At 40.4% G+C, this 27,905-nt stretch overlaps 1 protein-coding gene across 1 annotated transcript in view; it reads right to left on the bottom strand.

Annotated features, from left to right (window-relative positions):
• Positions 1-27,273, bottom strand: part of COL15A1 (collagen type XV alpha 1 chain) — a 111,560-nt gene extending 84,287 nt beyond the window's left edge. The window contains exons 1-10 of the mRNA XM_089532277.1: positions 26,701-27,273; positions 22,829-22,903; positions 20,466-20,555; positions 12,956-13,100; positions 10,179-10,297; positions 9,559-9,696; positions 6,600-6,662; positions 2,867-2,944; positions 1,498-1,566; positions 299-433 (exon numbers count right to left, since the gene is read on the bottom strand). Of these exons, the coding sequence (XP_089388403.1) occupies positions 299-433; positions 1,498-1,566; positions 2,867-2,944; positions 6,600-6,662; positions 9,559-9,696; positions 10,179-10,297; positions 12,956-13,100; positions 20,466-20,555; positions 22,829-22,903; positions 26,701-27,273 (1,485 nt within the window). The remainder of the gene's footprint in view (positions 1-298; positions 434-1,497; positions 1,567-2,866; positions 2,945-6,599; positions 6,663-9,558; positions 9,697-10,178; positions 10,298-12,955; positions 13,101-20,465; positions 20,556-22,828; positions 22,904-26,700) is intronic.
• Between the last annotated feature and the right edge of the window lie 632 nt (positions 27,274-27,905).

Genomic DNA, 27,905 nt, shown 5'->3' with positions numbered 1-27,905 from the left:
TAGTTAAGCCAGCAGCAAGATGTTTCATAACAGTGACATAGGGCTTGCCCAAGAAACAGATACCAAAAGCAAGGCAGGGGAGTGTTCTGATTGGGGAAATCCGAAGGTAGCCATTTGAGGGCTACACCAAGCTTGGCCCTAGGACCTGCAATCCTTAATCCACCATTAATACATTAATTTTAATCCAGCTATTCCACTTCAGGGCAAGTAGCCAGACTGAATTATATTTTGTTATGATACTAACATTGGCTCCATTGCAAATATATAAAGTGAAAGTCTTCAGAGCATAGTTACTTACACGATAGCCTGGTTCTCCAGCTGCTCCATCTTTCCCATTTTCTCCTGGAAACCCAGGAATCCCTGCATTTGAATCTGGTGCTGGTAATCCTGGAGCACCAGGTGGACCTGGAGGCCCTGGAGGCCCAGGGGCACCCTATGTAAATCAGATATACTGTTATAAAATTTTGCAGCAGTTGACTAAACAATGGAGTCCTTTACTGGTCTTAGAACCCTCTCTGCCTGAAGCCCACCCACAGGGACAACAGTATGTATGGATAAGGTATCCAAAGTACTTTGATTGTGTTCACAAATCCAATATATCAGGTTATTTTCATTCAGGCTTATTACATGTTCAGAAGCTGGGTTTGAATCCTCAAAGAAGAACTTTCTAATTCACAGGATTTTGTACAATTGAGTAAAGCTGTATGAACTCATCTTGATCTGCCACAGAACTGATTAGCTCTCTGGCTCATCTGTCATACCAGTTAGCTACACCAATAGACACCTTAAGTTAGGCACAGTGTACTGAGCTGTTGGAAGCTTAAATGAGCAATTATAATCTAAACTAGTATTTAGAGTACTAGTATCTTGTACTATACAGCATTAATGAGACAGAGAAAAGCTGATGGAAAATCCTCAATTCTTGCAGAATTGTCTTTTTCTATCATAAATCAATCAATAAATAAATCAAACTATCAATGGTATAAACAGAAGAGCCTTAGTTCTGAAACTAATGTATTTCTTACAGTGTAGTTTATCACACAGGGGAAAACTGCCAAAATCCTTTGCAGAAACGGAATTTAAAAAATGGGGGGAAATCGGCAAAAGAGGGTAGTTTTTCACACACAGTGGGGTTAATGTGACATTAACCTGAACACAAAGTAGTTAAAATCTGCCCCTTTTTACTTTCAGGATTTTTGAAAGTAAAAAGGAACAGATTTTGTCTAGTTTCCATTCAGGTTAATGTCGCATTAATTCTCATTAACATTAGCGTTATCTCAAAAACAACCCGCTTTTGTGGGGGGTTTTCAGTTTAAATCCAATTTGTCACAGGGTCCGTTCCATGTGATAAACTCCTGTGCCTCTATTGAGGTCCAGAGTAATACTATATGAAAACTGAAACAGTAAAGAGAATTCTGCTAACTATTATTCTCACAGTTGTAAGGACACATTCTTGTTTTAAGAAGCGATCATCCACAACTAGTAGTGCCTACTTACTCTGGGAAGTTCTATGTCTTTGTCAAAGTCACCAGATCCAGAGCCAGACCCGTCTATTTCCAGTCTTCTCTGCAATAAGGAACAACATTATTTCAAAAACACTGTTAATGGGATATGAAACCACCTTATGCTACCATAAGAAATATAGTCATCTGATAAAACTGATAGCATTTTTAGTTTGTAGGTTAAGCTGCTAGACTTTTCTCTCTAGAGAAAGAATGGAGGTGCAAATATCTATGATGCAAGAAAGAGTGATGGGAAGTCACAACTGTTTGGGGCATATAACTGCCTCATTTACACACAAACCAGATGGGTGAGTGTGCGATTTCCACAGCAATGGGCCATGCAAGTAGGGAAAATAGAATCTTCTCCACTTATCACATCATCTTCTCCTCTCTCACCTTTCTGTCATCCCAGGTATTTTTCTCCCAACCAGAGAAGAGTGTCTGAAGTTACAGAGTGTGGAAATATGAAGTGGGGAAGAGCCTTAGTTTGTTTCTTCTCACTGACATGCCCCCTTTGATAGCAAAATCTGACCACTTTCACATTCAGGTTTTACATTTTAATGGAACAGAGAAGTACAAGAACATTTGGTTGTACAGTCAGCCCTTCCTTTACGCAGGGATCCGTTCTGGACTCCCCTGCATAAAGGAAATTCCGCCTATGCTTGACCCTCATTTAAATGAATGGGGCTCATGCACACGGCAGAGTGGCGGTGTGGCGGCATGCACACACACCACAGGCACGCACCCCATTATTCCTTATGGGACACGCTGCCCCTTCTCCCAGCATGGGTGTAAGGTGCACCCATGTATGACGCAGGCACACTGTATTTGGTCAATGACCATAAATGAATGGATGAACGAATGAATGAAAAAAGACAACACCACTGTGTCTACTGGAATTGAGGACTTCTTTTTGATGTATCTGGCTGTTCTTCCAGACAACTTTATATACAGTACCACTAAAGGTCTGTATCAAGTGATATATAAAGCTGATAAATTCAAAACCTCTCTAGCTGTGCCCACACATAGCCAACCAATCAATGAACTATGGGGAAACAGTTTCTCTATCTTGTTCTCTCATGTATTACCTTGTTATAAGGAGCAAACTCTGGCCAAAGGTTAGGTTTCCCTGTCTCCAGTCTTTTTTTCGTTACTTTTCATTCATCTCTTTATCACTTTCCCCCTTGCTAGTCTATTTCTCTCACCTACCTCTGCATATCTCCCACACCTTTCCTTTCCTTTTATATTGTTCTTACCAGTTGCTTTCCCCCAACACATCTATTGTTCATGGTAAACCTTCTGTGTAAGATTGAAAATAAAAGAAAACAGAAAAGTTGCTCCACATAAGAAACACTGAAACTCACAAATCCCTTAGATGGGGCAGGTAGTCCAGGGGGCCCTGGAAGTCCAGGAGGGCCTGGGAATCCAACACCAGGATCTCCCTAGAACAAGCATGATATTGTGAAAACTAGAGCATATATGTTAAATTACAGGACTGTTTCATTCAAAGCAACCTTATTTGCTTTAGTGAGACCTGAGTAGATGAGCTGGGTGGGATTCACTTCCCTCAGCTCATCTGAGTATTTAGTACAGTAGCAAACTAGACTTGACAGAAAGGGGAATTAATGTAAGCACTATGGAATCTCTATCTAGATGTTTCCAGTAGACCCAGAACACAAATTAGCAATGCTGCATAACACAAGGTAGCCCTGTTGGGATAACATCATTTCAACCAACATCTCCTTCCATGACCCATCTCATATCTGAATCTCACTTTCTCATGGCCCCTTTCCTTCACACAGACAAGCAATATAAGGATCCACAACATAAAGTCCAGCCTTGTGTTTCCCATTGCTTCTCACTGGGCCTTTTCTCTCCCATTCACCTACCTACCCATCCCCATGCTCCTCAGGCCATTCTGTAACATTCATAGCCAGATACCCCTTCCCTCTACTGTCACACTGTGAATCATATAATAATCATAGTTGTCTGCAATGCATAGATACATTTCGGATCCTACTGTTTTAGTCAACAGGTACTATATATTCCATTATAACTTTCCCGACTCTTTTAAAAATTAGAGTCTCCAGCTTAAATCACTGAAGGTAGCAAAGTAATTTTGTCTACTAGCGATGCTCTGAAATAGAACCAAATTAAATGAATTAATGCTTTAATATTTTATGTGTGTATGCATGCATGACTGAGTGAGTGAGAGGGATATAATAAGCAGTTGAGGGAGTACAGACTGTCTATCTCTGAGGAAACTAAGCCAGAAATATGAATATGGTGTTAGGAAGTAAATGACAAGAATAGCACTTATACAATATGTTGCTATAGGAACTGGTTGGCAAAGTTACACAGAAACAAGTGTCTTAGCACTTGAATAAACAAAGACCTGTATTTTAGCAACCACAGTAATCAGTGTCTGTCCTTACAAAACATTTTTTAAAAGATTCTTCTTCTAAAATAAACTAGTGGAATAAACAAACCAGTTGTACATCTTACAAATCCCTTTGGCAAGTAGAGGACCTATACCTACTAGATATTTGTGGAGTCAGGAGTCCACCAGATAATCTCTTTCTTGTCTCTCTTTTTTTAAAATTAGATTTATAGAACCTTTCTCCCAGGATGGGATCCAAGGTGGCTCTCCTTTGCACTTATACCCCATCTTCTTGTCCAGCCCTTTCATTGGGCACGTTGTCAATTCTCTCTTTTCTGACCTCTCCCCCTGGCAACATTCAACCATTTTCACCCATAGTTCAATCCCCTTTAATGATCATTAAATGATCACCTCTTGCTTGCCTTCCCATCAGCTCTTTCACCATGTTGTCTCCCTTGCTTCATTCTCCTCTCCTTCACTACTCCTCTGTATCATGCATGCTGTTTGCAGAGAAAGGTTAGTCCCAGAAGTTTAATGTTATTTGTCTGTAGATATTTGTAAAGTACCGCAATGCTATAAAACAATCTACCTAACATCATAAAATTAAGAATACTTTGCTTGTTTGTTTGTTGTTAAATACAATGAATAGCAATAATGTGTTTGTTTGTTTGTTTGTTTTAAAAAAAAAACCACTACACTACCAGAGGGAAAAGAAAACCATAGTGAGTCATATTAAAGGTCTGCTGATTCTTTAAATCTTCAAGCAACAGCAGTGGCATGGCTAGTATGCTGGTCAGGTTCACCTTGATGGTATTAACCCATTACAGGCAGTGAATGAAGTCTGTACTTCTTTGTAACTTCTAGGCAAACAGGTGTTATCCTCTTGTCTACTATCAGAACAATACACTAAATTCTGCTTTTGAGATATCACTGCAAATATTTTCCACTGCATTCATATCATCATCAAATGAAGCTTCCTAGCATGTGTATTCTAAGCACCTTACTTGTGTGTAGGATTGTCCTTCCTGTATGGGAGCAGGGTAATAAGTCATGTACACAGACATTGTATGATATGGGAAGGGACCTTAGGGTGTAGACAAACTGGTTAAAAAGATCACAAAGTCCCAGACTTTTTTCTTGATCTTTCTGCTTTTATTTTGGAAGTCCATACATATTTTGCTTATCACACAATATTTTTAGTTAACTTCTGATACAATTAGATACTTTTTATTCCACTTCCTCAATGGGTTATAACCCACTTTCTGATCCGGTTCCGCTCCGCTATGTGAAGCGAATACAAAAGGTCCCTTGTTCTCACTACAAAAAGGGACCTTTTGTGGAATCACTTTTGTTTAGCATGCTTGTCATCCCCATTAGTTGGAGCTGTGGAAGGTGGAGCAGCCCTTCAGCCGGTTGGTCACCACCCTCCTGGAACCCCTTTGGAAGGCTGCGGCCCTGACCAGACCCTTTACCTCCAGCAATCACAGTCCTGTGAGCTGCTGAGGAGGAGGATCAGGCACTGGTGGGGCATGGCAGATGAGATGGCAGGACCGGGGCTCCCCCTGAGACTCCTGCTGGGCACCATGGGGTGCGGAGGAAGGTCACCGACGAAGCCCTCTCCCCCGTGTCTTTCCCCCTCTCGAGACCCCTGCCAGGCACCGTGGGGCATGGAGGAAGGGAGGAAGGCTCTCGAGGAAGCCCTCTCCCTGATGTCTTTCCCGCTCCTGGGGCTCTCACTGGCCAGACTACCTTTGGCTCTCTCTCTGGATCAGAGGAGGAGGAGGAGGGAGGAGGAGGAGGGAGCACAGAGTCCGAGGAAGAGAGCAAGGCCAGGCCGAGGAACAGAACAGAGCAGAGAGGAGGAGGAGGAGGATGGAGGCAAGGGGGACTCAGGAGGAGGAGGAGGTGGCCAGGGGACACATTAAAAAACCTGTTATCTCAAAATTGGTATATTGCTAAAGCAATGTTTGGAAAGGCAAATAGTTGCTTTACCAACCTATCCATTTTGCAATCAAGTTTATTTTTAAAAAAACCACTCCAAAAAGGCAGCACTGGGGTGTCTCTGGGGAGGGAAGGTAAACACCCCTCTGCCATTTGTAATCAGAAAGAATCGATTCTTATCTGGCATTCCCACTTATTGAACAGGCATGAGAATCAATTCTCCTGAAAAGAACCACCAAAAAACTACTATCAGGATAGCCTGGGTTTTTTACGTTTGCCCCACTTTATTCCAACTGGAATTGATCCAATGAGGATCAGAAGCGGTTTCAAGTGGGAACGAGGGTCATATACCCTGCAACATGATGTGGTGCAAATTATAGTGGGAACGACCCCAACGTGGTTTATATCAACCCAGTATGTGAGAGCCAGTATAATGGTTTGAGCATGGGACTATGATTCTGGAGGCAAGGTTCAAATCCCCACTCAGCCATGGAAATCCAAGGGGTGACCATGAGCAAGTCACATTCTCGCAGAGGAAGGAAAAGGCACACCTCCTCTAAACCAATGTTGTCAAGAAAAACCCATGATAGGTTCACCTTATGATCAACATAAATTAGAAATGATTAGAAGGCACACAGCAACAACAGTAAACTGGAAAAATAGTGGAATGAAATCTGGGACTTTTAAATCAGTTTGGATATGCCATTATTCTCAGAATATCCAGCATTTAACTGTCAATTGATATTGTCATTTCTTTTACATCAAACAGCACCTACCTTTTCTCCTTTAGGACCAGGTTCTCCTTTTATCCCCGGTGATCCCCGAGTTCCTGGCTTACCCTTTTTTAAAAAAAGAAACACTTTACATTATAATTCTGCAAAGTATATGGAAGACATAACAGTGGAAGGGGCTTAAACTGTTTTGTTTGTGCTTCTCCTGACAATCTGAAAATTTTATCACCATTTGTATCAGTAAGTCCATTAATTCTGTAGTGTTTCTTTGTAATTGCAAAGATAATCAAGCCCTACTTGTTGCTTCATTTGAACAAATATGAAGATCCACTTTATGTTCTCCTTTAGTGCATTCAGAGCTTAATGCTCCAAAAAGGAATATTGTGTTGCTGTGAGATCGTCTTTACCTTATCACACTCTTTCTGGTTTAAAAGGAGGGATGGATAGCAAAATTAAGATACAGTGGGCTCTAAGTATCTGACTCCTGTGAATAACAAAAACTGTGGATGCTCAAGTCACTATTGAAAAATTGAAATTACCTGAACCAATTGCAGCCAGGCCGAGAAATGGACCCAGGGAAGTAGCACAGACTGCAGAAACAAGGTCCAGGCACCAAGCACACATACTTTGTGCTTCAGGCTGCTGCAGCAATTCTTCTCTTTTCTTCAACAAGCAGAAGCCGTGGCCCATGTGCTTCCAGTAGGAAGCAAGAACAATGCTTGCAATGTGGGGTTTAGTTTCTGCTCCCACTTCTCATTGCTCATGGAAGGTACTTCCACCAAGCACCTAACCATCAGAGCTTTACTCTCTTCTATCACTTGGCAACCAAAGCAGGAAGAATGCATGCTTAGTGCCCAAGTCTTGCTACTGCATCCTGATGGCAGTCTGTCACAGGTAAAAAAAAATTTTTTTTTAAATTTATTCATTTCCATCTGCAGATGCTCAGATCTGCAAATACCAAACCCACAGATAATGTGGGCCCACTGTATATGATCTAGGAATAAGTGTCATATACACTCATGTAGAAGTAAATAAAAAATGCCCCAAAATATTGACCAAAAAACCCTGGGTCGACTTATACATGGGCCAATATGGTATCAAGCCTCCTTCCCCAGCCAGGCGCTCTCCTGAGCTGGCTCCCCAAGCCTCATCCTCACCCTAGCTGCCTCTCAGGAGACAGCCAGGACGCAGGGGAGGAGGATGGAGGGTGAGCTCTGCCCCCCCTCCCAGCCTCATCCCCAGCCTGGCTGCCCCATGGAGGACAGCCAGGGTGGAGAGGAGGATGGAGGGCCAGTGCTTATCCCCCAAGCCTCTCCCCAGCTTGGCTGTTTCCTAAGGGAACAGCTGGGCTGTGGAGGAGAGAAAGGGCGAATGCTCACCCCTCCATCTTCCTCCCCAGCCCAGCTGTCTCCTGAGGGGAAAACTGGGTTGTGGAGAACGGGGAGGAATAGTGCTTAGAGTTTCACCCTCGACTTATCCACAGGTCATCTCAAAATCCCTAATTTTGGCTCCAAAAGCTGCCCTTGACTTATACATGAGGTCGACTTGTAGTTGCCTATATAACGTACATGTCATACATACAGTAGCTAACACTGCAAATCTCTTTTCAGCAACCTTTATCTTTCCTCTGCTAGTTTCATTTAATGACCTGCAAGGCATACTACACATATGCATCTGAGATAATAGACATTACTCTACAAAAGCTCATGCTGCCAACTTTTTTCTTTCAGTTGGTCTTAAAGGTGCTACAAGATCTCTCTACATACTGATCCTACAGACTAACATGGCTATATCTTTGAATTCTAATAGTATGAGATGACTGCACTCATACATATTAACTTAGAAAATGGTGGTAGACCATGTCACAAAGATTAAATGTATGCACTGACAATTCCATATTTTACTTTTACCTTGAAAAAGATTTTTCTTATTTTGGGTTTTTTATTTTTTTAGCTTCTAGTAGTTGTTATTTCTGCTCTGTCATAACAGAATTGGGTTAGCCCTGGATAAAGAAGAAAGGAAACAGAGAAAGGAGGAGGATGGAAATGAAGCATCAGGAAGGTATAGGATGGGAAAGGTTAGCCATCCTATTACAGGAAGAAATATTCTGATTTGTTTTTAAACCCAACTTCTCCCAAGTCAAGTCAGCGCATTTGGGAATAAAAGTAGCAATTCGGAAGATATGTGTCTGACATGTTTTCCATGTGTATTATTTCAGCACAGCATATACTGTACAGAGCTGTGTCTGCAACAACATGCTATTATTGTCTGTTGTCATAGAAACATCATCTCCCTGTGGTTTTCTGAAACTACTCTTTGACGTTTGGTGGTGATTTGGCTTATATCTGAGCGCAAATAGCATGAAAGTAGAATTAAATACTATTTATTTCCTATGGAGCAAATAGCTTGCAAGTAGAATTAAATACTATTTATTTCCTATACTGCAATGAGAGAGAGGTATGTACAGCATGAACAGATGGAGAAAAAATTGGAATTGCCTCCCAACCCATACCTTTCTGCTCAAAAACTTTCCCCTCAAAGCTTCCCATTTTAGCATATTTTTGTATTCCTCATGGAAGAAAAGGCTTTTTAAAGGGTTTGAGTTTAGTCTCCTTTCTATATTGATAATACTGCACTTTATCAGTCAAATAGTTTGATCATTGATTCAGGAGTAAATTCTTTAACCCAGCTAAGTCAACAGGACCATTCTGTAACTTTCCTCAATTTACTCCTCAAGAACCATCTTTTTCATGAAGGAAGAATTAAGAGTCTATTGTAGCTAATAAATATAATGCAGAATGGGGAAACTTTGGTGTTTATTTGACTAAAACCATTTATCCCAGTTTGTAATCATTTTCACTGCTGTCAAAAATGAACATTTCTTATCTATGGAAGGTTAGAACACATCTGAACATATTCACATTCATACAGATAGACTACTGTTCATAGCACTGGCATTTAAATCAATCGGCACAGTCCAAATTAGCAAAATAGTGATACTCACAGGTTTGCCATCCACTCCAGGCTTTCCAGGAACCCCGGGTGGTCTTATCGTCTCCAGTTCTGTTTCTTCTGGGCTTGCTTTTTCTGGAGGTCCAGGTAGTCCTTCTTCTCCCTTTTGCCCTTTTGCATCTTTTTGCACCTTCAGGTAGGAATCAGAAATCAGGGCTATAATCCTAAACTATTTGGAACTAAAGCCCCATGAGAATTAAATTATGTTTTACCTCTGAGTAAATATATTTAGAACTGGACTGTGAAAACCCTCTTTAAATTCAACTGAAATAATGAAATTAAAGTTGTCCTCTTAAGCGTTATGAACATAAGAAATCTTAAAAGCTATGAATGGAAATTGGAGTCCATTCATCCCAAGTATAAACTCTGTTTTTTGCTGACCTCTCTATGCACAGCTAAGTATCTCCTTACAGGATTGTGGGTAAATTCTGGTAGCAAGAACCAATTCTGATACAGCACATGCTGTGGGAAAAAACAACCAATCCTTTGATTTTTCATCTCCATAGGACGATTCTGAGCAAAATGGCACTTTTGGCACAGTTCGGCACATGTCCACTAAGATATAAGCGCTTAGTATCATGAGCCTTACTCAAACAGTGTATATATACTTACTTTTTCTCTGCTTGCACCTTGCAGAACACCATCATAAGGCCCCACTTCTGTTTTCAATATTTCTTGAGCGATAGTGGTAGATTCACTTTCTTGTCTATTCATTTGTATAGTGGTCACACCTAAATGAGACAGAAAATGAAAACTACATGAAATAATCAAAACTCCACCATAAAATCACATCCACCAGGAAGAAAACAACACACAAGGTGATAGGTAATAAGACAATGTTACTTTTGTTCATGAAGGATGAAAAGGGGGTGGATGAGTCAGAAAGTGAAGATATTAAAGAAGAAATCCTAAGAACTGTAAATTGGAAACAACTGCTAAATAGGTCATCTAATTCTAGATTAATTAAGTCCTTGTTTTCCAACTTAAACCAGTCTATTAACCACTCAAAACAGAATGAAAAGAAGTATATTTTAACATTAGGTAATCCAAACCCACCCCAATTTCCTTAATCTTGGACTATTTTTAATCTAATTCTTGGCTTTTTACCAGCCCAAATATATTTACTTAAATCCTTGTTCCAGTGTTTGAAGGGGGTTTCATTACCAATTATGGGGATAGTTTGAAATAAGAATATTAACTGAGGTAGAATATTCATTTTCACAGAGGCAATTCTTCCTAACCACAAGAGCCCAATTTTGCTCCAATGTGACATGTCCTCTTTAATTTCTTGTCACAATCTTACATAATTATTTTTAAATAGATCAACTTTTTTTTGTAGTTAACCAAATACCCAAGTATTTAACTTTATCTTTAATATGATAGTTTGATCTTATTTCAAATTGAGCTTTCTCTGTCCTATTTAAATTCATTGTAAGTGTGGCTGTTTTTTCTTTATTAATACATAAACCAGATACCTGTCTAAATTGATCTAATAATCTATTTACCTTTTGGATGACCTCTACCGGATTTGCTAGTGTTAATAACACATCATCTGCATAGGCCCTAAGCTTTATTTCCTTTCCCTTAATTTTAACACCTTCAATGTTTGGATCATTCCTTATCACATCATTAAGTATTTCCAATATTGAGATAAATAAGAGGGGGGATAAGGGGCAACCTTGTCTTGTTCCCCTTAAAATTTTAACTGCTTTTGTTCTTTTCCCATTTATTATGAGCTTGGTTCCTTGCTTCTTGTAAATCTGATCTATCCACTTCTCAAAATTGTAACCCATATCCATTCCATTACAAATTTGCTTAAAAAAATAACCAATTAACTCGACTGAACGCTTTTTCAAAAGACCAAAGCCATTTTTCCTCATTTTTCTTCTCATGTAATTCAATTAGATTTAAAATATATCTAATATTGTCTTTCATTTTCCTTCCAGGTAGGAATCTACATTGATCAGTACTAATTCGTTCTTTAAAAACTGTCTTTAATCTTGTTGCTAATATTGTTGCAAAGATTTTATAATTGGCATATAGCAATGCTATTGGGAGGTAATTTTTTGGTTCTGAACCATCTTTGTCTTGTTTAGGAATTAAGGTCGTATAAGATTCCTGCCATTTTGCCGGATAGTTACCTTTTAATATATTATTCGTTACTTTTTGCAATGGATTAATTATCTCTTCCAAGAAAGTTTTATAACATTCAGCTGGAAAGCCATCAGGGCCCGTAGCTTTACCCGTTTTACTATTTTTTATTGCTGTTCTAATTTCTTGTTGTGTTATTTCTTGATTTAGTAGTTCTTGATGTTCCTTAGAAATTTTAACTATGTCCTGTCTATCTAAATATTTCAAAATTGTGTCCAATTCAATCTCATCTCCCTTAAATAAATTTAAATAATAATTTACAAAAATTTGTTTTATTTTATTTTGTTTATCATAAATTTTACCAGTATGTATTATTTTTGAGATTAATTTTTTGTTTATTTCCTTCCTTAATCTATAAGATAAAAACTTCCCTGGCCTATTAGCTGTTTCAAAATATTTCTGTTTAACATATTTTTTTATTCAATTGATCATATAAAAGTAAGGAAAATTGAGATTGTATTAATTTTATTTCCTCTTGATTTTTTTTTTATTTAGAGAGTTAAGCATTAATTGTTCTTGTTTATTCTTTAATTCTTCTTGTAATGTACATAACAATTTATTTTTTATTTTTTTATTTTCCGCTCCTTTTTTGATTTAAAAAAATCCCCTTATAACAACTTTAAAGGCATCCCATATCTGGTCCATGCCCACTTCAGTTGTTATTAACAACTGCTAAAATAAAATATTAGGTATTGTCATTACTCCTAGGTGGAAACAGTATTAATTCTAATGCAGTTCTATAGTGTGCTCAAAGCATATCATATACATTATTTCAGTAACTGCTTGAAACAGCTCTATAAAATAGCTCAATAATTACCCTCAATTTTTTACTTGGTGGAACTGATGCCAAGAGAAAGACTTTCTTGTGACTATGCTATAAGATTATAACAGGTGAGATTTTAACCAGGAACTCCCTGGTTCTCATTTCAATCTCTTGCTCTAAACTGGCATAGTCTTATTAAGCCCATACGTACATACGATGGAAAGTTTTAGGAAGTCAGACCATGGAGTTTCTCTCTGTAGACCAATGTAAAAGTATTAAAAATGTGGCCAAATCCCCACTAAACATCACTCAGAATGGAGGCTTCCGGGACATACTCATTGCATCAAAAATTACATACGGAGTACTATCATATCATGATCATCATCATAGCTGTCTGAGGGACACCTCAGCAACCAGGGACAAGTCACTACTTTGAATAACATGTAGTGGGGAGGGAAATTAAAACGTATAATGCCTTGTTCTTTGACTTTAGCTGAGCCCACTGCTTCTTCTAAGAGATATTGTCCTGAGAAATCCGTTTCTTCAGAATGAACTGATATGGTTGGTGGTGGGCTTACTGGTCCTGCAGTTGTTTCTTCAGATGAATTCTCAGATGGTTTCTAGGAAGGAATATAAACCAAACATTATCTGGACATTATCTCATTGATCATATGTTGTTGTGTTGGGAAGTTTAGAAGCCATTGTGCTTTGTTCTGTGTCATAGCTTGACATTCTTTAACAGCAATAGAAATCAAAATTTATTCCAAATAAATCAACAGTAATGTTTCACAATTCTTTGAAGCATTAATTTTTCAGATAACAGGGAAGATACTGACAATCTCAACAACACTGTGCAATATTTTTGGACAATTTTTGTTTTAAATGTCCCCCACTCTGAAATTAACTGAAGTGAATTCTCCTCTCACTCTTCTATCATATCTTCTAATTCAATTTGATACAGTCATATTGCTTTTCTAGGAGGAAGATACAAAATGTGTGTAAATCTTTTTCTATTTGCAACTTGAAAGGTTGGCTTACACCTGATGCAAGGAGGAAAAAGAGCCAACCTTGGGCTTAAGCACAGGCAATCTGTATAAGGCAATTTAGTGAGACTTGTGGCTTCTATCTGTACTTTCCTGGATATATAGGTATGATCAGCATACCACAAAAACAAAACAAATCAAAACTAAATGTGGATAGGTTATTTTCACAAACTTGTCTGCATGTGAATGGAAGCACACGTTTGCCCACAATGAACATATAATCAAATCTTATCATGCTTGGACATCTGTGTCTTGGACACACATGTCAAAACTGTGTTGTGATAATTTATTTATTAATTCAGGGTTTTCTTCAATATTTTTGTTTTTGTCATCTTTAAACTGGCCACTAATTAAGAATACAGTGGACCCTTGTTATACACTGGGGTTTGGTTCCAAGATCCCCCGTGTATAACAAAATCCATGTATGCTCAAGTCCCATTAAATATAATGACATAGCAAAATGGTGTCCCTTATAAAAAATGAGAAATCAAGGTAAATTTATACTTTTTTGGAATATTTTCAAACCGTGTATGCTTGAATCTGTGTATAAAAAAATCCATGTATAAGAAGGGCCGACTGTATTAAATTATCTGTACAGCCAAATACCATTCTAACGAAGAGCAATATCTGAGGTCAATGTGGATGTACAGTATTTATTCATACAGGGATCATTTTGAGACCAGTCTTATTTTTCCTTTGCTACTGTATTTTAAAAAATGCAATACAAAGGAATTTTAGCTGTCAAACAATACTTCAGTTAGAACAAATAGAACAATTAAAATTCTTCTCAGAAATGTAAAGTCATTTTGTATGTCTATATTCTCATGAAAGATGTCCTAAATAATTCTTAGACCTGGGACAGACAGTCCTGAAGTGCTGTGCCGCTGCCGATACTAGGGTTAGGGACTGTGCACCAACTGCATGGTCCCTAACCCTAGCACGGCTCGGCGGCGGGCTAATGGCAGTGGCCCATCTACATGGGTATCACCATCTTAGCATAAGCAGCATGCTGCATATACATGTTGCTGTGCGTCAATTAAATCATGAGTGTGCCATTGGCACACTTGTGACGTCTGAACAGTGACCCAAAAAGGACTCGTTTTTCTGGGTTCTTTTTGAGGTGGAGGGACGCCAGGCAGTTTGGCTGCTGCGGCGTTCATCCAGAGGTAAACAGGCCACCGCCAGCCCGGACTTTCCCAGACTTATGTACCAGGCCTTACTGTCATTCATTATACCGTTTTATGCAGCAGCAAAAAAAAACCCCAAAACAAAACAAAAAACCCTTGTTGATGTTATGTATCTTCAGGTAGCTTCTGACTATGAAAAATATACTAGAAATATGGAACAAATATAAAAAAGAATTATTGAATGAAAACACATTAATAACACCAATAATAATGGTAAATTCATTCCCAAAGAACTTAAAGAATCTACTAGATAAAGAATTAAAGGAAAGGAGGATAGGTAAAATAGAAAATTGGATAGAATTAAAAATAGGAAGAGAAAACATAAAAGAAAAACTTAAGGGAATAAAAATGTCATGGTTTCATTACATTCAAATAGAACAATGGTTGAAAAATTGGAAGAAAAAGAATACAGAAAAGGGAAAATATACGCAATTTGAACAAATAATTCAGAAAGGAAAAGAATTAAAGGAAAATGAAAATATGAAAGGAATAACTAGCAAAATTTATAAAATATTAATAGAGAACAAACCAAAATATTTGGAAAGAGATATGGGAAGAAGAATTTGGATGTAAATTTTGTGAAAATGAATGGAATAAAATTTGGGAACAAAGACATTTGAAAAATCTATCGGTACAAATAAAGGAAAATTATTATAAACTGATCTGGAAATGGTACTTAACGCCAGTGAGATTACATAACATAGATAAGAATAATTCAAAATACTGTTGGAGAGGATGTAATGAAGTGGGATCATACATACATATGTGGTGGCAATGTAACAAACACTGAGAATTCTTTGACTAAGAAAACCTTATAAAATTAATTGGGCCATCACACGTCAACAGGTAAATTGATTTATGGTGATCACATATGTTTTAGACATTATGAACTGTTTTGTTGTATCCAAAATATTGCTATTATACTTTGGTATTCAGGACACATTACCAACTTGATTATAGCTAAAGAATTGTGTTAGTATCTTCTTTCCTCTATTTCATCTTTGAATTTTTCTCAAGGCAGAATCTAATATTAGTTTACTCAGAAGTAAGCCCATTGACCTCAAGGGAACGTAATCTCAATTAAATGCATTTAATTTAATAAGTCAAGGGTAAAACGTAGGGGCATATAACAAAGGATCTAAAGGATGGAGCAAGGAAAACAATGCCAAAGAATTTACAAGATTCCAGCAGGCATACCTGTTAGTGCTCACATGAAAGCCTGAATGGATAAGAGAGTAGAGGAGAGTCAGTGCTTCCAGGACATTCACTCTTGGCTTTCACCAGGGGATAGTTCATTTTTTAATAAGAATTAAAGTACAGTATTTACATTGATCCATGGATAAGTCGACTCAGGTTTTGGGGGTCAATTTTTTGACTAAAATTTTTAGACTTATACATGAGTCAATACAGTCATTTCTTGTTTTCCAACATTATCCACACTCTAAGCCAATTTAGACATGCTAAGTAAGTTCCACTGAAATCAATGCAACATACCTCTGAGGAAATACATATATGTCCATTTTCCTGAGATTATGGCGGGTTATAGACCGCCACTTGGGACATCCGCAGGACGTCCCATTTTAAAAAAGGGGCGTCTCTTCTAGACGCCCCTGGCTCTAGTATGGACTCTGTCCGTACAATATGGTGCCGGCCGTTCCACACGGCCAGCGCCATCTTTACGTATTGGACGCTGTGCATCCGAATGTGTCGCGGCGCTAATGACGTCACGAGTGCGCCAGCGGCGCCTCGCGATGTCATTAGGGCACCGGAGAAAGAAGCTCCATTTTGGAGCTTCTTTTTTGCTCCACAAGGGAGCCGCGCGGTGTGGCTGCGACGGCTCCCTTACGGAGCAAACGGCGGCGGCGGTCTATAACCCGCCCCCGTTTCCTTGAAGTTAACTGGTCTTATTTCAGAGTAGACCCCTGTTGGATTCTGTATATATGTTGAGCTTGGAGCAGCAGAAGGCAGGTCTCACAGAGAGACTCTGAACATTATCGCACACGTATTTTTTAACGTTTTGGGAACTGTAGGAGGACGCTTGTGTGCGCGCGCGTCCTGCAAAGAACAGAGTTTATCGCACATGAATACGTCCTCCAACAGGCCCCGTTCCATCCCCCGGCGCGCAGCCGTCCCCATCCAGTGCTGATGGGCGCATATTTGTCAGGCAAAAATCGCCTGACAAAGTTCTATTCAAAAAACAAAAAAGTGCTTGCACATAAACATACCGTTCAAGCACTAATAATGGCTTTAACATGTTCTGGCCAGTAGAGAACAATGGACTGTGCACACAAAACAAAAGCCAATCATATATACATACAGTCATCCCCCTTTATCCACGGATTCAAGCATTCACGGCTTGAAAATATTCAGAAAAGGCATGAATTCCAAATAGCAAGCCTTAATTTTCCATGTTATATAAGGGATACCATTTTGGTCATTTGAATGTGTGTATTTTTTTAAGGAAATTCAACAGAAATCTCGAAGATGGTCAGGATAGATGATCATCTATTATATGAAATAGATTTATAATTTAAATTAGCAGGATTAATATTATATACTTAACATTGCTTAGTATGATGTAATTGCTTAAATGTTTGATACAATTACAGAAAGATGATGAGTGGAATTTTAATGTTAGTTATGCTATTCTTTGGAAGAAAGGAAATCTTGTTTTGAGAAATAGTGAAATGGGGTATGTAAAGAAGGGTACTGTTTGATTTTTGTCTGGAGAGGCTTGAAATAATGGTATTGTTATATTACTGAAATATAACCAAAAGGAAGAATTAAGCCTTTTTTACTTTGCTTCATAATCTTTATTTGTACAGTTTTTTTACTTATTTTCTTCTTTCTATATTAAAGGATCTATATAATCTTTAATAAAATATTCTTTAAAAAGAAAAGATAAGCTACTTGAAGTTAACCTATCTAGAATGCATGCAATTGACTTTCAGCTGCTTACAAAGCAGTTAAAGTGGTCAAATGTAAAGATTAGTCATGAATTTTCTAGTTTTATGTAATGATGGTCACTAACAGATGGTTTTACATGGAGCTTGGACAAATTCCTTGAGAATGAAGTTATCAATGCTTACAAGGCATGATAGCATATATATGCCTATTAGCACCAGTTGCTAGCTAAAATCTAGTGCTCATGACCAGTGTATGGCTTCCCACAGATGCTGGACTAAGCACTGTGGGAAACAACATGTTGGACCAAATAGGGCTTTGGTCTCATTCAAAAAGGCTCTTAGGGTAGCTGTAGACCCATAGAAAGGTGCTAGAGCAAGTGATTTCCAATGAACTCCAGGTTCTTTTGGATGGGGCTATTTCAATATGGATCTAGACCCAGTTTTGGGGCAGAAACATGATCACCATGCAGGATGGGTTTTGCCAAGAGAAAGATGGAACAGTGCGTCCCTACTGACTCTCCTTAACCTCTCAGTGGCTTTTGATACCATAAAACATGTTATTAAACTGGATCAGCTACCTCAATTGGAGATGGAGGGCATTAGTTTACATTCCATCTGCTCTATTCCTAGATAGATGAAAATTTTCAGAAGGTGGTAGTGAAGGATTCAGGTCTTGTTTCATGGTCTTCTTTCACAGGGTCTCAAGAGCTTGATTTCACACATACTCTGGTGCTAATTTAACATATAAAACTTTACACATGGATGTGGGTGGATGGAGATGAAACTTGGCTTTACTCTGCTTTTCATGTTAAAAAGTGGTTCCAAACCTTTTGTCCTTCAGATAGTTTGGGCTTCAGCTCCCATAATCCTGACTGTTGGCCACACTGGAGCTTTTGGGATCTGGAGTCTAAAACAAATGGAGGACCAAGGGTTGGGAACCAGTAAACTAACATAAGTGAGATAGTGGCCATCTTGAGACAGTTCTTGAAGAGGTTAATAGATCACATGGGAGCCACAAACTGAAACCTGATAGAGGCAGGAAGGACGCAATGTTAGCAGATGGTTAACCTGCCTGGTTGAGAGATTTTCAGTCTGTTTTGGAGGAAACTGTACTCCCCCTGAAAGAGTAGGTACACAGTTTAAATGTGCTATTGAATTCATTATTAAGGTATAAGTGGTCTGAATGGCTTTGAGCACCTTTTAGCAACCAAGGCTTGTGGATTACTGCAATATACTGTACAGTGTCAGCAGCTGCCTTTGAAACTGGTTCAGAAAGTTCAGTAATGGGGGAAACAGACAGGCAGGAAGGGTCGGCTTGAAGCTGCCCTTCTGAATATGGATTGAGGCTGTGGCAAAGACACATTGCACCCCCAATCCGCTGTGAAGCTAGCTGAAAAAGGAGCGACCAAGATCCACTCCTTTTTTGGCAAAGATTCACTCCTTTTTCAGCTGGCAAAAAGATGGCTTTCCCCCCCTTGCTGTAGTTTCAAGCCGGCTGCAGGCCACTCCAGCAGTGTGCCAGAGCTGAAACTGCCCATGTCTGGGTAGCCACCTGGCTTCCAGGCGGCTTCAAGGCGTCGTCACAGCATGTGGCATATAAATACCATGCTCTGATGACACCCTGAAGGTGTCTTTTACAGGCTGTCTGTTCTGGCCCTTGGTTTAAGATATAGTTGCCAAGCCTCTAACTAGGATTTACTGATACAATCATGTGACCATAGATATAACCTTGTGAGAGCTGCAGGGCTCATTCCCCTCTGGATTCTGACTCCCCTTCTCCCAGACAGCAAGCGTCAGACATTTTGACAGGCTCACATGGGGAACTCAGGGGCTGGACAGACAATCCCCCGCACTGTTGCCATGGCAACCGCATGTGCAACAATGCACTCAGAAAAACAAGATGCGAAACACCACTAGTGCTTTGGAGTGGTGCGGTGACGTCTGTTGTGCGCCACGCTGTTTGGACGTGGCACACAACACATGTTGTCGGCGTGCACACTATCTGAAAGCAAGCGCACCAAAATGACCCGGGAGAGCACAGCAGGGCTTGGGAGAGTGGGGACGCTCCGCTATCCCAAGCCCTTAAATCAGCCCCAGGATGGTGCTTTTTGCCCATCTGTATCGGGCCTCAGCTACAGAAACAGCAAATGCAGCACAGGACCACCCCACTTCATTGCTGTGTCATTATATCCTACCTTAAACGATCTATGGCCCTCACTAAGTGGCTTAGAGGAATGCTTCCCAGGTTACTTGATGGGGAGAAAACTAGCATATATTTATTTTTCCAATGTGCTAGGGATGTGTACCATGTTTGTGCCCAATGGCTACAATTCTTTCTTTCCTGGAAACTTGGCTCACAAACCAGCACCAGTTCATGGGCCATGGCTTTTAGTAGGCTTGGTGTCTAATCCTACTTCACCAAGAGGGCCAGCTGAGCTGACAGCAAGCCATCTACAGCTTTCTTGAATCCAACTTCTTCCCAACCTGGGGATGCTGGAAAAGGCTTAGGACTACCATGGCCTTGACCTAATCTTTTTAACATAGTGGTTGCATTCCTGAGCTGAGAAAGTTTTGTATCTGTCATAATTTAGCTCTTGCCTTACTCTGCTCCTCCTTCATATCTTGAAGATACGAAAGAAATAAAATTTGGAGTTAAAAATTAACTTATGATATAGCCACAAGCAAATCAATTTGCTTTCGTTTGCTGTCTTGATAAGATTCAATGGGTGCATACAAATAGCAAATTTATTTGCTGTGTGCATTAAATTCAGTGCATGCATACTACAGCAATAGCACTTTCTCATTAGAAGGAAGACACAAAGATAAAGTGGATACGGTTCGAAACTTACTGGGACTTGTGAGGGCCAAATAACTTCATGTGTCTCAGGGACACCCTCCTGTTCCTGCACACTGTCATGTCCGCTGCTCTCTCCTGAAGTCTAGAAGAACCAAGCCATAATTAAGAACTTAGGTCATGAGAAATGTAATACATATTGTATATGCACATTCAGCATATGCTGACCACTGAACAAACTGCATAAGTACATATATATCCCATGTGCTGGTTATATGGCCGCTTGCTGGTATGGAACCTGTGGCTCTTCAGATATTTGGCATGAATTTTTATTAGTACTAGGCAGTATAACCAGTGATAAACTATGACAGGAGTTGTAGTTCAGCAGTATTTGTAAGGACACTAGTACCTCATCCTGATCGTAGACTACTGACTGGTGGTACTGTCCCCGTGGTAGAAGGGGCCATCATTTTAACTGGTGATGATGAAGACTGAACTTGGAACTGTCTGTGAGTAAAGCATATACTCTGCTACTAAGCTACAGACAGAGACTAGAGTGGTCCATGCATCAAACAAAGGGGCAGCTCATGCAAAAAATTTCAGGGGGGGGGACCTCATTATCCAGTTTCAAGCTGCCACATGAAAGTAATGCCTACTTCACCTGAGTAGTCCAGTTTCCACTAAATAGCAAAGATGCTTTAGACAGAGCACACAATATGCACTGCACCACCCACAGCAACCCAGCACCCTAGGCCTTCTTTCCACTCCTCTGCTCAGGTGAACCTTTATTTCTTTCTGATAGTAGCCAAATTGTTGCTTCATAAAGCACAGATTTCCCATGCCACATTGTTCTTATTTATTTATTTATTTATTTCAAGGATTTAAATCCCACCTTTCTCCCACAATGGGATTCAAGGCAGGTTACAATAACTTAAAAAGATAAAATAATTTAAAAAGACAGTAGTAAAAACATTAATTTACAAAAGTTAAAAAATTGTTAAACCTTATTAATATTAAAACAAAGTTAAAACACAAATTTTACTTGTTTTTGTTTTACCAGGAACCTTTTTCTATAAAGGAGAATCAGGAAATGTCCATATAGACAAAACTTTGGTGAACAAGTGCTAGAGTGTGCCATGAAACAGATTGTAGGTTATACCTTGCTATACAGGGCATAAATGGGGTTTGTGTTCCAACCCAGAATGCCCTCTTATTTGCAGAAATCAAAGATCTGCTCCCTTAGGGCTAAAGTGCAAAAGCAAAGTCATTTTTGTTCCTCACAAAAGCCCGTTACAGACGGGCCTAAAAGTGTGTGCTCTGCGTGTGCTAGGGTTAGAAAGGAGCGTCTTTTCTGGACGGTCTCAACTCCAGCATGCGCGGAGCACACACAAAATGGCAGCGGCCGTTCCACACAGCCGCCGCCATTACGATGTCACGACCGTGTCGCCTCTAAACGGGGTGGTGCAGTTGTGACAGAGAGAGGCCATGTGAGGGCGCATAGAGCGCCCTTTCTGCAGCCCCAGAAAGAGCTCCGTTTTGGAGCTCCTTCCAGGTTTGCATCGCTGGGCGCAGTTTTTACATGGCTGCACCCAGCAACGCAGAAGAGAAAGGGGCCAAGCGGCCCCTTTCTCCTCCTCCCTGCCACCATTGGGTGTCCTCGGGGCTTGAAGCCCCAAGGGCACCCCTTTCCAGGCCACGGGGAAGCGGTCTTTTGTCGCTTCCTCGCGACCTGGAAAGCGGCAGATCGGGGCCTCGGAGGCTGCCGTTGTGGCAGCTGAGGCCCCAATACACCGGGGAAAGGAGTGCCTACAGGCCACCCCAAAGGGACCTAAAACTCATGATTATTTGTGTGTAGAACCAATGAGAGTAAAATTGAAGGTGACACTGGAGATGTGCAATTAACCAACTGATATCTCTTTGGTTCTGAACTGTAGCTGGGGGTGGGGGCAGCTGTGAATGTCACTGTAATAGTGGGCCCAAACAGACAGGCCAAAACAAAGCTGCTTCGGGTCACGTTAGAGGTATGCCGTTTAAACGACACTCACACATCTTAAGAGGCCAAAAGCCTCCAGTCCTTAGGATTGGAGCATGGCTTTGGCGCAGCTTCCGGCCTCTTAGGACACATGCAGCATTTCAACAGCGTACCTCCAAAGTGACCTGAAGCATCTTTATTTTGGCCTGTCTGTTTGGGCCCAGTGTTGCTGAAGTAGAAGTGATGACACACCTTCCTGCAGGCTTTTTTAGCAATGAAAATTGGCATTCTCCTCACCTGTTTTCCATTAAATAAAATGTTGGTCTCCAGCTAAAGAAGTATTTGCAGTGGAAGTTGCAAAAAAAACAAAGAATGAAATGCAAATATTCCTGCTTGTACTCAATTGACATCTACTTTTTAAAAAATGCATATGTGGGAGCACTCACATATGGGTCATCTTCTTCACATTGATCTTCAGTAGCCCTTACATCAGGCTTGATTGTCAGCTGCTGAATGGAGCCCTAGAAGGATTAAAAACAGCAACTCAAGGTGACATTCTGTCGAAGGAAAACCACACAGAACACATGAAGAGTCCTTCAGACTACAAAGGGACAAAGAATGAGAGCAGTCTTCTGGCATCTGCACTCTACCACTTCGGGATGCATGTTGGAGCTCATATATTCAGTGCTTTCTTGCACCTTAAATCAAGCAAACAAAGAAAGTTAGGGGTTGATCCTTTATGTCTAGCATATTAGATTTCAACATGCAAGGAGGTTTTTTGTGGAAAAGCATTAAACACCCACCCACAACTGAAAACTGAAGTATGGGACATTTTTAAACACTTCACTTAACACTCCATTAAATGAATAAGCTGAGGTTATGCAGGAACTATAATAAGAATTTTTTTTTTAGCTACAATCAAACTTTTTCAACATCTTATTGTAACATCTTTTTGCAAAAAAATCCAATCAGATTACACACTCAGGAAAGACAATGTTATTCCTTTTTTGCAATTGGTCTTTACAGGTACAGTCAGCCCGCCATTTTCGCGGGGGATCCATGCCGGACCCTCTCCCCTACAAAAACAGAAACTCGTAGATATTCAAGCCCTATAGGCCTGAATGGGGGCGCATGCCTGCAAGTGGCTGCAGGGACACGCCTTGGATGGGCGCCCCATTCTAATTCCCTCCATTTGCTCCTCACGAGTAAGTGAGGGTCGTGGATCTGAAGTCTGCGCAAACAGAGGGACAACTGTATATTTTCTTTGACTATGGAATTTTAAAGATAAAGCTTTCCCCTCTGACACAATTGTCAAGTCATGTCTGACTGTAGGGGGGCAGTAATCATCTCCATTGCTAAGCTAAAGAGCCAGCATTGTCAAAGACTACTCTGTAATCATGTGGCCAGCATGACTGAAAGAAATGGTTACCTTCCCACCAAAGTGGTACCTATTTATCTATTTGCACTTTTACATGCTTTTGAACTGCTAGGTCTGCAGAACCTGGGACTAGTGACAGGAGCTCACTCGGTCACACGACACTTGGGCCTCAATGTGCTGACCTTGCAATCATCAGAGCCAATGTCTTAACCACTACAGTCCCACATCTCAATGGAGTTCTGCTTAGCTATTATGGTTAATAGCTGTTAATAAAATACATTTGTATAATCTTTCCCCTTCTGGAGCCATTGAAACAAATGTTGAAAGATTTGGAATCATATGACTAGTGTTTAGACAGTTTTCATTTAAATGGGATACACGGTATGGATATGCAACCAGCAGACAAAGTCAATCAGAAGACAACGTCTTCTGTTTCCCATGTGCCATGATAGATCTGTTGCAGCTATTTTCCTGCTATGCTGGTTGATTCTATAATTCAAGTGAGGGTTATCCTTGTTCATTTCTAATGTGAAACAAGTATGCCCATGAAAGTGATTAAAACAATATTGGTGTGTGGAAACTACGCTATTGGTGTGTGGAAACCACTAATGGTGGTGGTAATGTGTGCCTTCAAGTCACTTCCAGTTTATGGCAATCCTAAGGCAAACCTATTTAGGGAGTTTTCTTGGCAAGATTTGTTCAGAGGTGGTTTGCCATTGTCTTCCCTTGAGGCTGAGAGCATGGGACTTGTCCAATGTCATCCAATGGGTTTCATGGCTGAGCTGGGAATCAAACTCTAGTCTCCAGAGTCGTAGTCCAACGTTTAAACCACTGCACCACACTGGCTCTATGCCTTTAAACAAAGCGTGAAAGTAGACAGTATGTAATACTACTTGTGTGCACAAGATGGGGAACTCCCACTCACTTCAGCTATAAATCTGACTTATCACCTTCACTAAGGAGATTATCGCACCCAGGAATCCCAGCAGGAGATACACAGGATCTAAAAGATGAAAATGGATGTTATCGCATTTACCTGTGTCCAGGCTGGATCCATTCAGGCAGCCTTTCTGCAACCCAGACTTCTCCCACAACTTTTTCAAGAATGAAATTTTCCCATTCTTGAAAAAGCTGCAGGAAAAGTCTGGGTTGCAGACAGGCTGCCCGAGTGGATACAGGCTGCCTACACAGCTGGGACATGGGTAAATCAGTTTTCATCTTTTAGATCCCATGTCTCTCCTGCTGGGATTCCTGCATACAATACATCCAATACTCTCCTAAGTGACAATTTCTCAAATTTCACATTGGTATGTTTTGTGTTCACAACCATACTTGCCTTCTTCTGCCTTTGCATGCTGCTGAAACCACGCCACTACCCACATGCAGCTGTTCCAGCCTGAATGCACAACACACCTTTAGGGCCACTTAGCCTAGTGTTTCTGCTGCTCATTATCCAGGGACTTTGGCACACTTACAATTAGCCGCCCGTTCTGTCTCTCTCTCTCTCTCTCTCTATCTCATCTCTCCTCCATCAGCCAGCATCCTCCAATAGTCTCTCAGTGCACCTCTTTCAAACACCAACATGCATACGCTTTCTTCCACCTAGCATGGTGTGCTCCCATGCATCATCAGAAGGACTATGTCCACTCAGGCAAGGGCATTACATGGGACGATATCACACAACGGGTTTTGCAGCTCCAGTCCAAAGTCACTCCTGGTCCAACCATGCAAATTCACATTAAAACGAGCTCTAATCCAAAGTAGCTCCTGGTCCAACCATTAAACATTAAAACATGATAGATTATCACACATGATTGCTTTCTATGGGGAGTAGTTCCAAGCCAGATCCAAAGTCACTCCAAAGTGACTCCCGATGTAGGTGAATTCAGTAACAAGTGAATTTACAAAAATTGTTTCCAAGCTCACTTCGATTTCAATCCGAATTGGTCTGGTGTGGAATGCAATTTTGCTTCAGTCCTGGTATACCCCCCCCAAACCTCCAAGGTGGCAAATTTCCCATGATGCAGAGCTTAAATTTTGCTCCATTTGCTTCTCATACTCCTTCAAGAACGGAGGACACATATGGATGTGGCTGACATATTTGGATGTTGCATGAAGGGATGGATAGACTGAGGACACGTTTGAATGTGGCTGACAGATTTGAATGTTGCATGAAGGGATGGATAGACTGATGACATGTTTGGATGTGGCTGACAGATTTGGATGAATGAATGACAGAGAGGACACATTGGGATATGGCTGCATATATACTCAAGACCACATATGGTGCAAGTTGCGGGCATTGCTAAATTGTTGAAATAGAGTAAATAGAGTAAAAAATAGAATAAAATCGAAGGGAAGAAGAAACATAAAACAATCATTCACGTGAGGCTAGCATTCACGTGAAACTGGAATTCACCCCAGAAGTGCAAAGGTTCACGATGCATTCAGAGCCCCACTGAGCATGTACAAGGGTGCTAATTCAAATTGGTGACTCCGCATGGTATGTACTGGTGTGATAATTTATTTTGCACTCACTTTGCTTTGCCTCAGGAATGACCACAATTCCACTCTTCACGTGAGATTATTAATCACGTGAATTGCCTTGGATTCAAATTGACTCTGCTTCCCCTTCCCTTCAGATTTGCTTTGGATTGCAGTTCAGATTTCATGTGTGATCAACTCCATAGTAAATGGTTAGGCACTTGCCTGCCTGCCCCCTCTCAGTCTTTGCTCTCTTTACTCTTTCCGCCCATCTGTCTCCTTGCTCTAAAAGACATGCAGCCACAAGCGCTGCCTGCCCCTATCAGCTTTTCCATTCTGTCTGTGTAGCCACTCTGTTTTCTTTTTAAGGGCAACAGAACCCACCAATTTCATTTACAAATGTTGTGGTAGACCAGCCACAGAATAATCCACAAATTTACCATATGGCATACTTACAGTGAATTTGTCCAGTCCTGTTGCTCCTGCATTGCCAACAAATATTCCTGAGCTGGATTCAAAGAGCAAGGCATAGGGTGATCTCTGGAAATTGACCCTGTGATATTCCTCACAGTCCATGAACAAGACAATGTCATTGTCTTCTACGGTCATAGTAAAGCGATTCCATTTGTTGGTCATCACTGGGACTTTAAAGGAAGCAGCCTCTCGAGATATGTGAGAACCAGGTTCAGTGTAGTACATAATAATTCTCTGGGTGTTATCATCCACAGGTGACAGTCTGATGCCCAAGTAAATTGTCTTCTGAAATGCATCAGTTATGGCAAATAATACACCTCCACGATCACTATTTGGTTTGACTGTAACAGTGATGGCAAAATCCCTGTAGAATTGCTGAGGTATTAGAGTTCTTGTCAAACGGCCTATGTTTGCTTCTGGTCCAAAACTGTATGCTGGAAACCCTCCATACCCAGTGATAAATGACACAGAAGGTGGAAGTGGAACTCCTATTAGTTCTGTTAGGTCAAGATTCCCCTTTGATCCTCTTTCTGTAACACAAGACAGAAACCACATTATAGTTGGTTTAAGGCCCATCAATAGTGCGTGCTTCAAAGAGCTGCTTTAAGCTGGACTCAAGAACTCCACACCATTTGGGAAGAGGGAATTTGGGAAGGCATGCCTCCACACAAAAATTTCTGTCTCTTTCCCTTGATTTTCTGGTCCTCTCTTTTTCCTCCTAAAAGTTTCTAGCCCCTTTGATCAATGATAAAGAAAACTATGAAAGCAGCAGTGTTTTAACAAATTATGCAATCAGAAAAAGAAACCTTCCCTCACCATCCAGTGTTTTTCTGACCAATAAGAGAAAAGAGACCATAACTGAAAGCTAACAGATACTTGGTGAGCCAGCATCATGTAGTGGTTTGACTATTGTACTAGGATGCTCGAGAACAGGGTTCAGTCTCAGCTCAGCCACAGAAACCCAGTAGTTACCCTTGGATAAGTCATACTTTCTCAGCCTCAGAGGAAGACAAAGGCAAACCCCCTCTGAACAAAGCTTGCCTATGACAGTTTCATCTTAGGGTCACCATAAATCAGAAACAACTTGGAGGCACACAAGAAACAACAATACAGGCTTATCCTAAAATTTTATACCACCAAATTTAATTATATCTAGTCCACAACTTTAAGCACTGAACTATCTATAC

Source organism: Sceloporus occidentalis, unplaced genomic scaffold (assembly GCF_023333645.1).
Source record: "Sceloporus occidentalis isolate IW3139 unplaced genomic scaffold, rSceOcc1.0.p SCAF_7, whole genome shotgun sequence".
NCBI lineage: Eukaryota > Metazoa > Chordata > Lepidosauria > Squamata > Phrynosomatidae > Sceloporus > Sceloporus occidentalis.
This window is presented reverse-complemented; position numbering and strand designations above follow the sequence as displayed.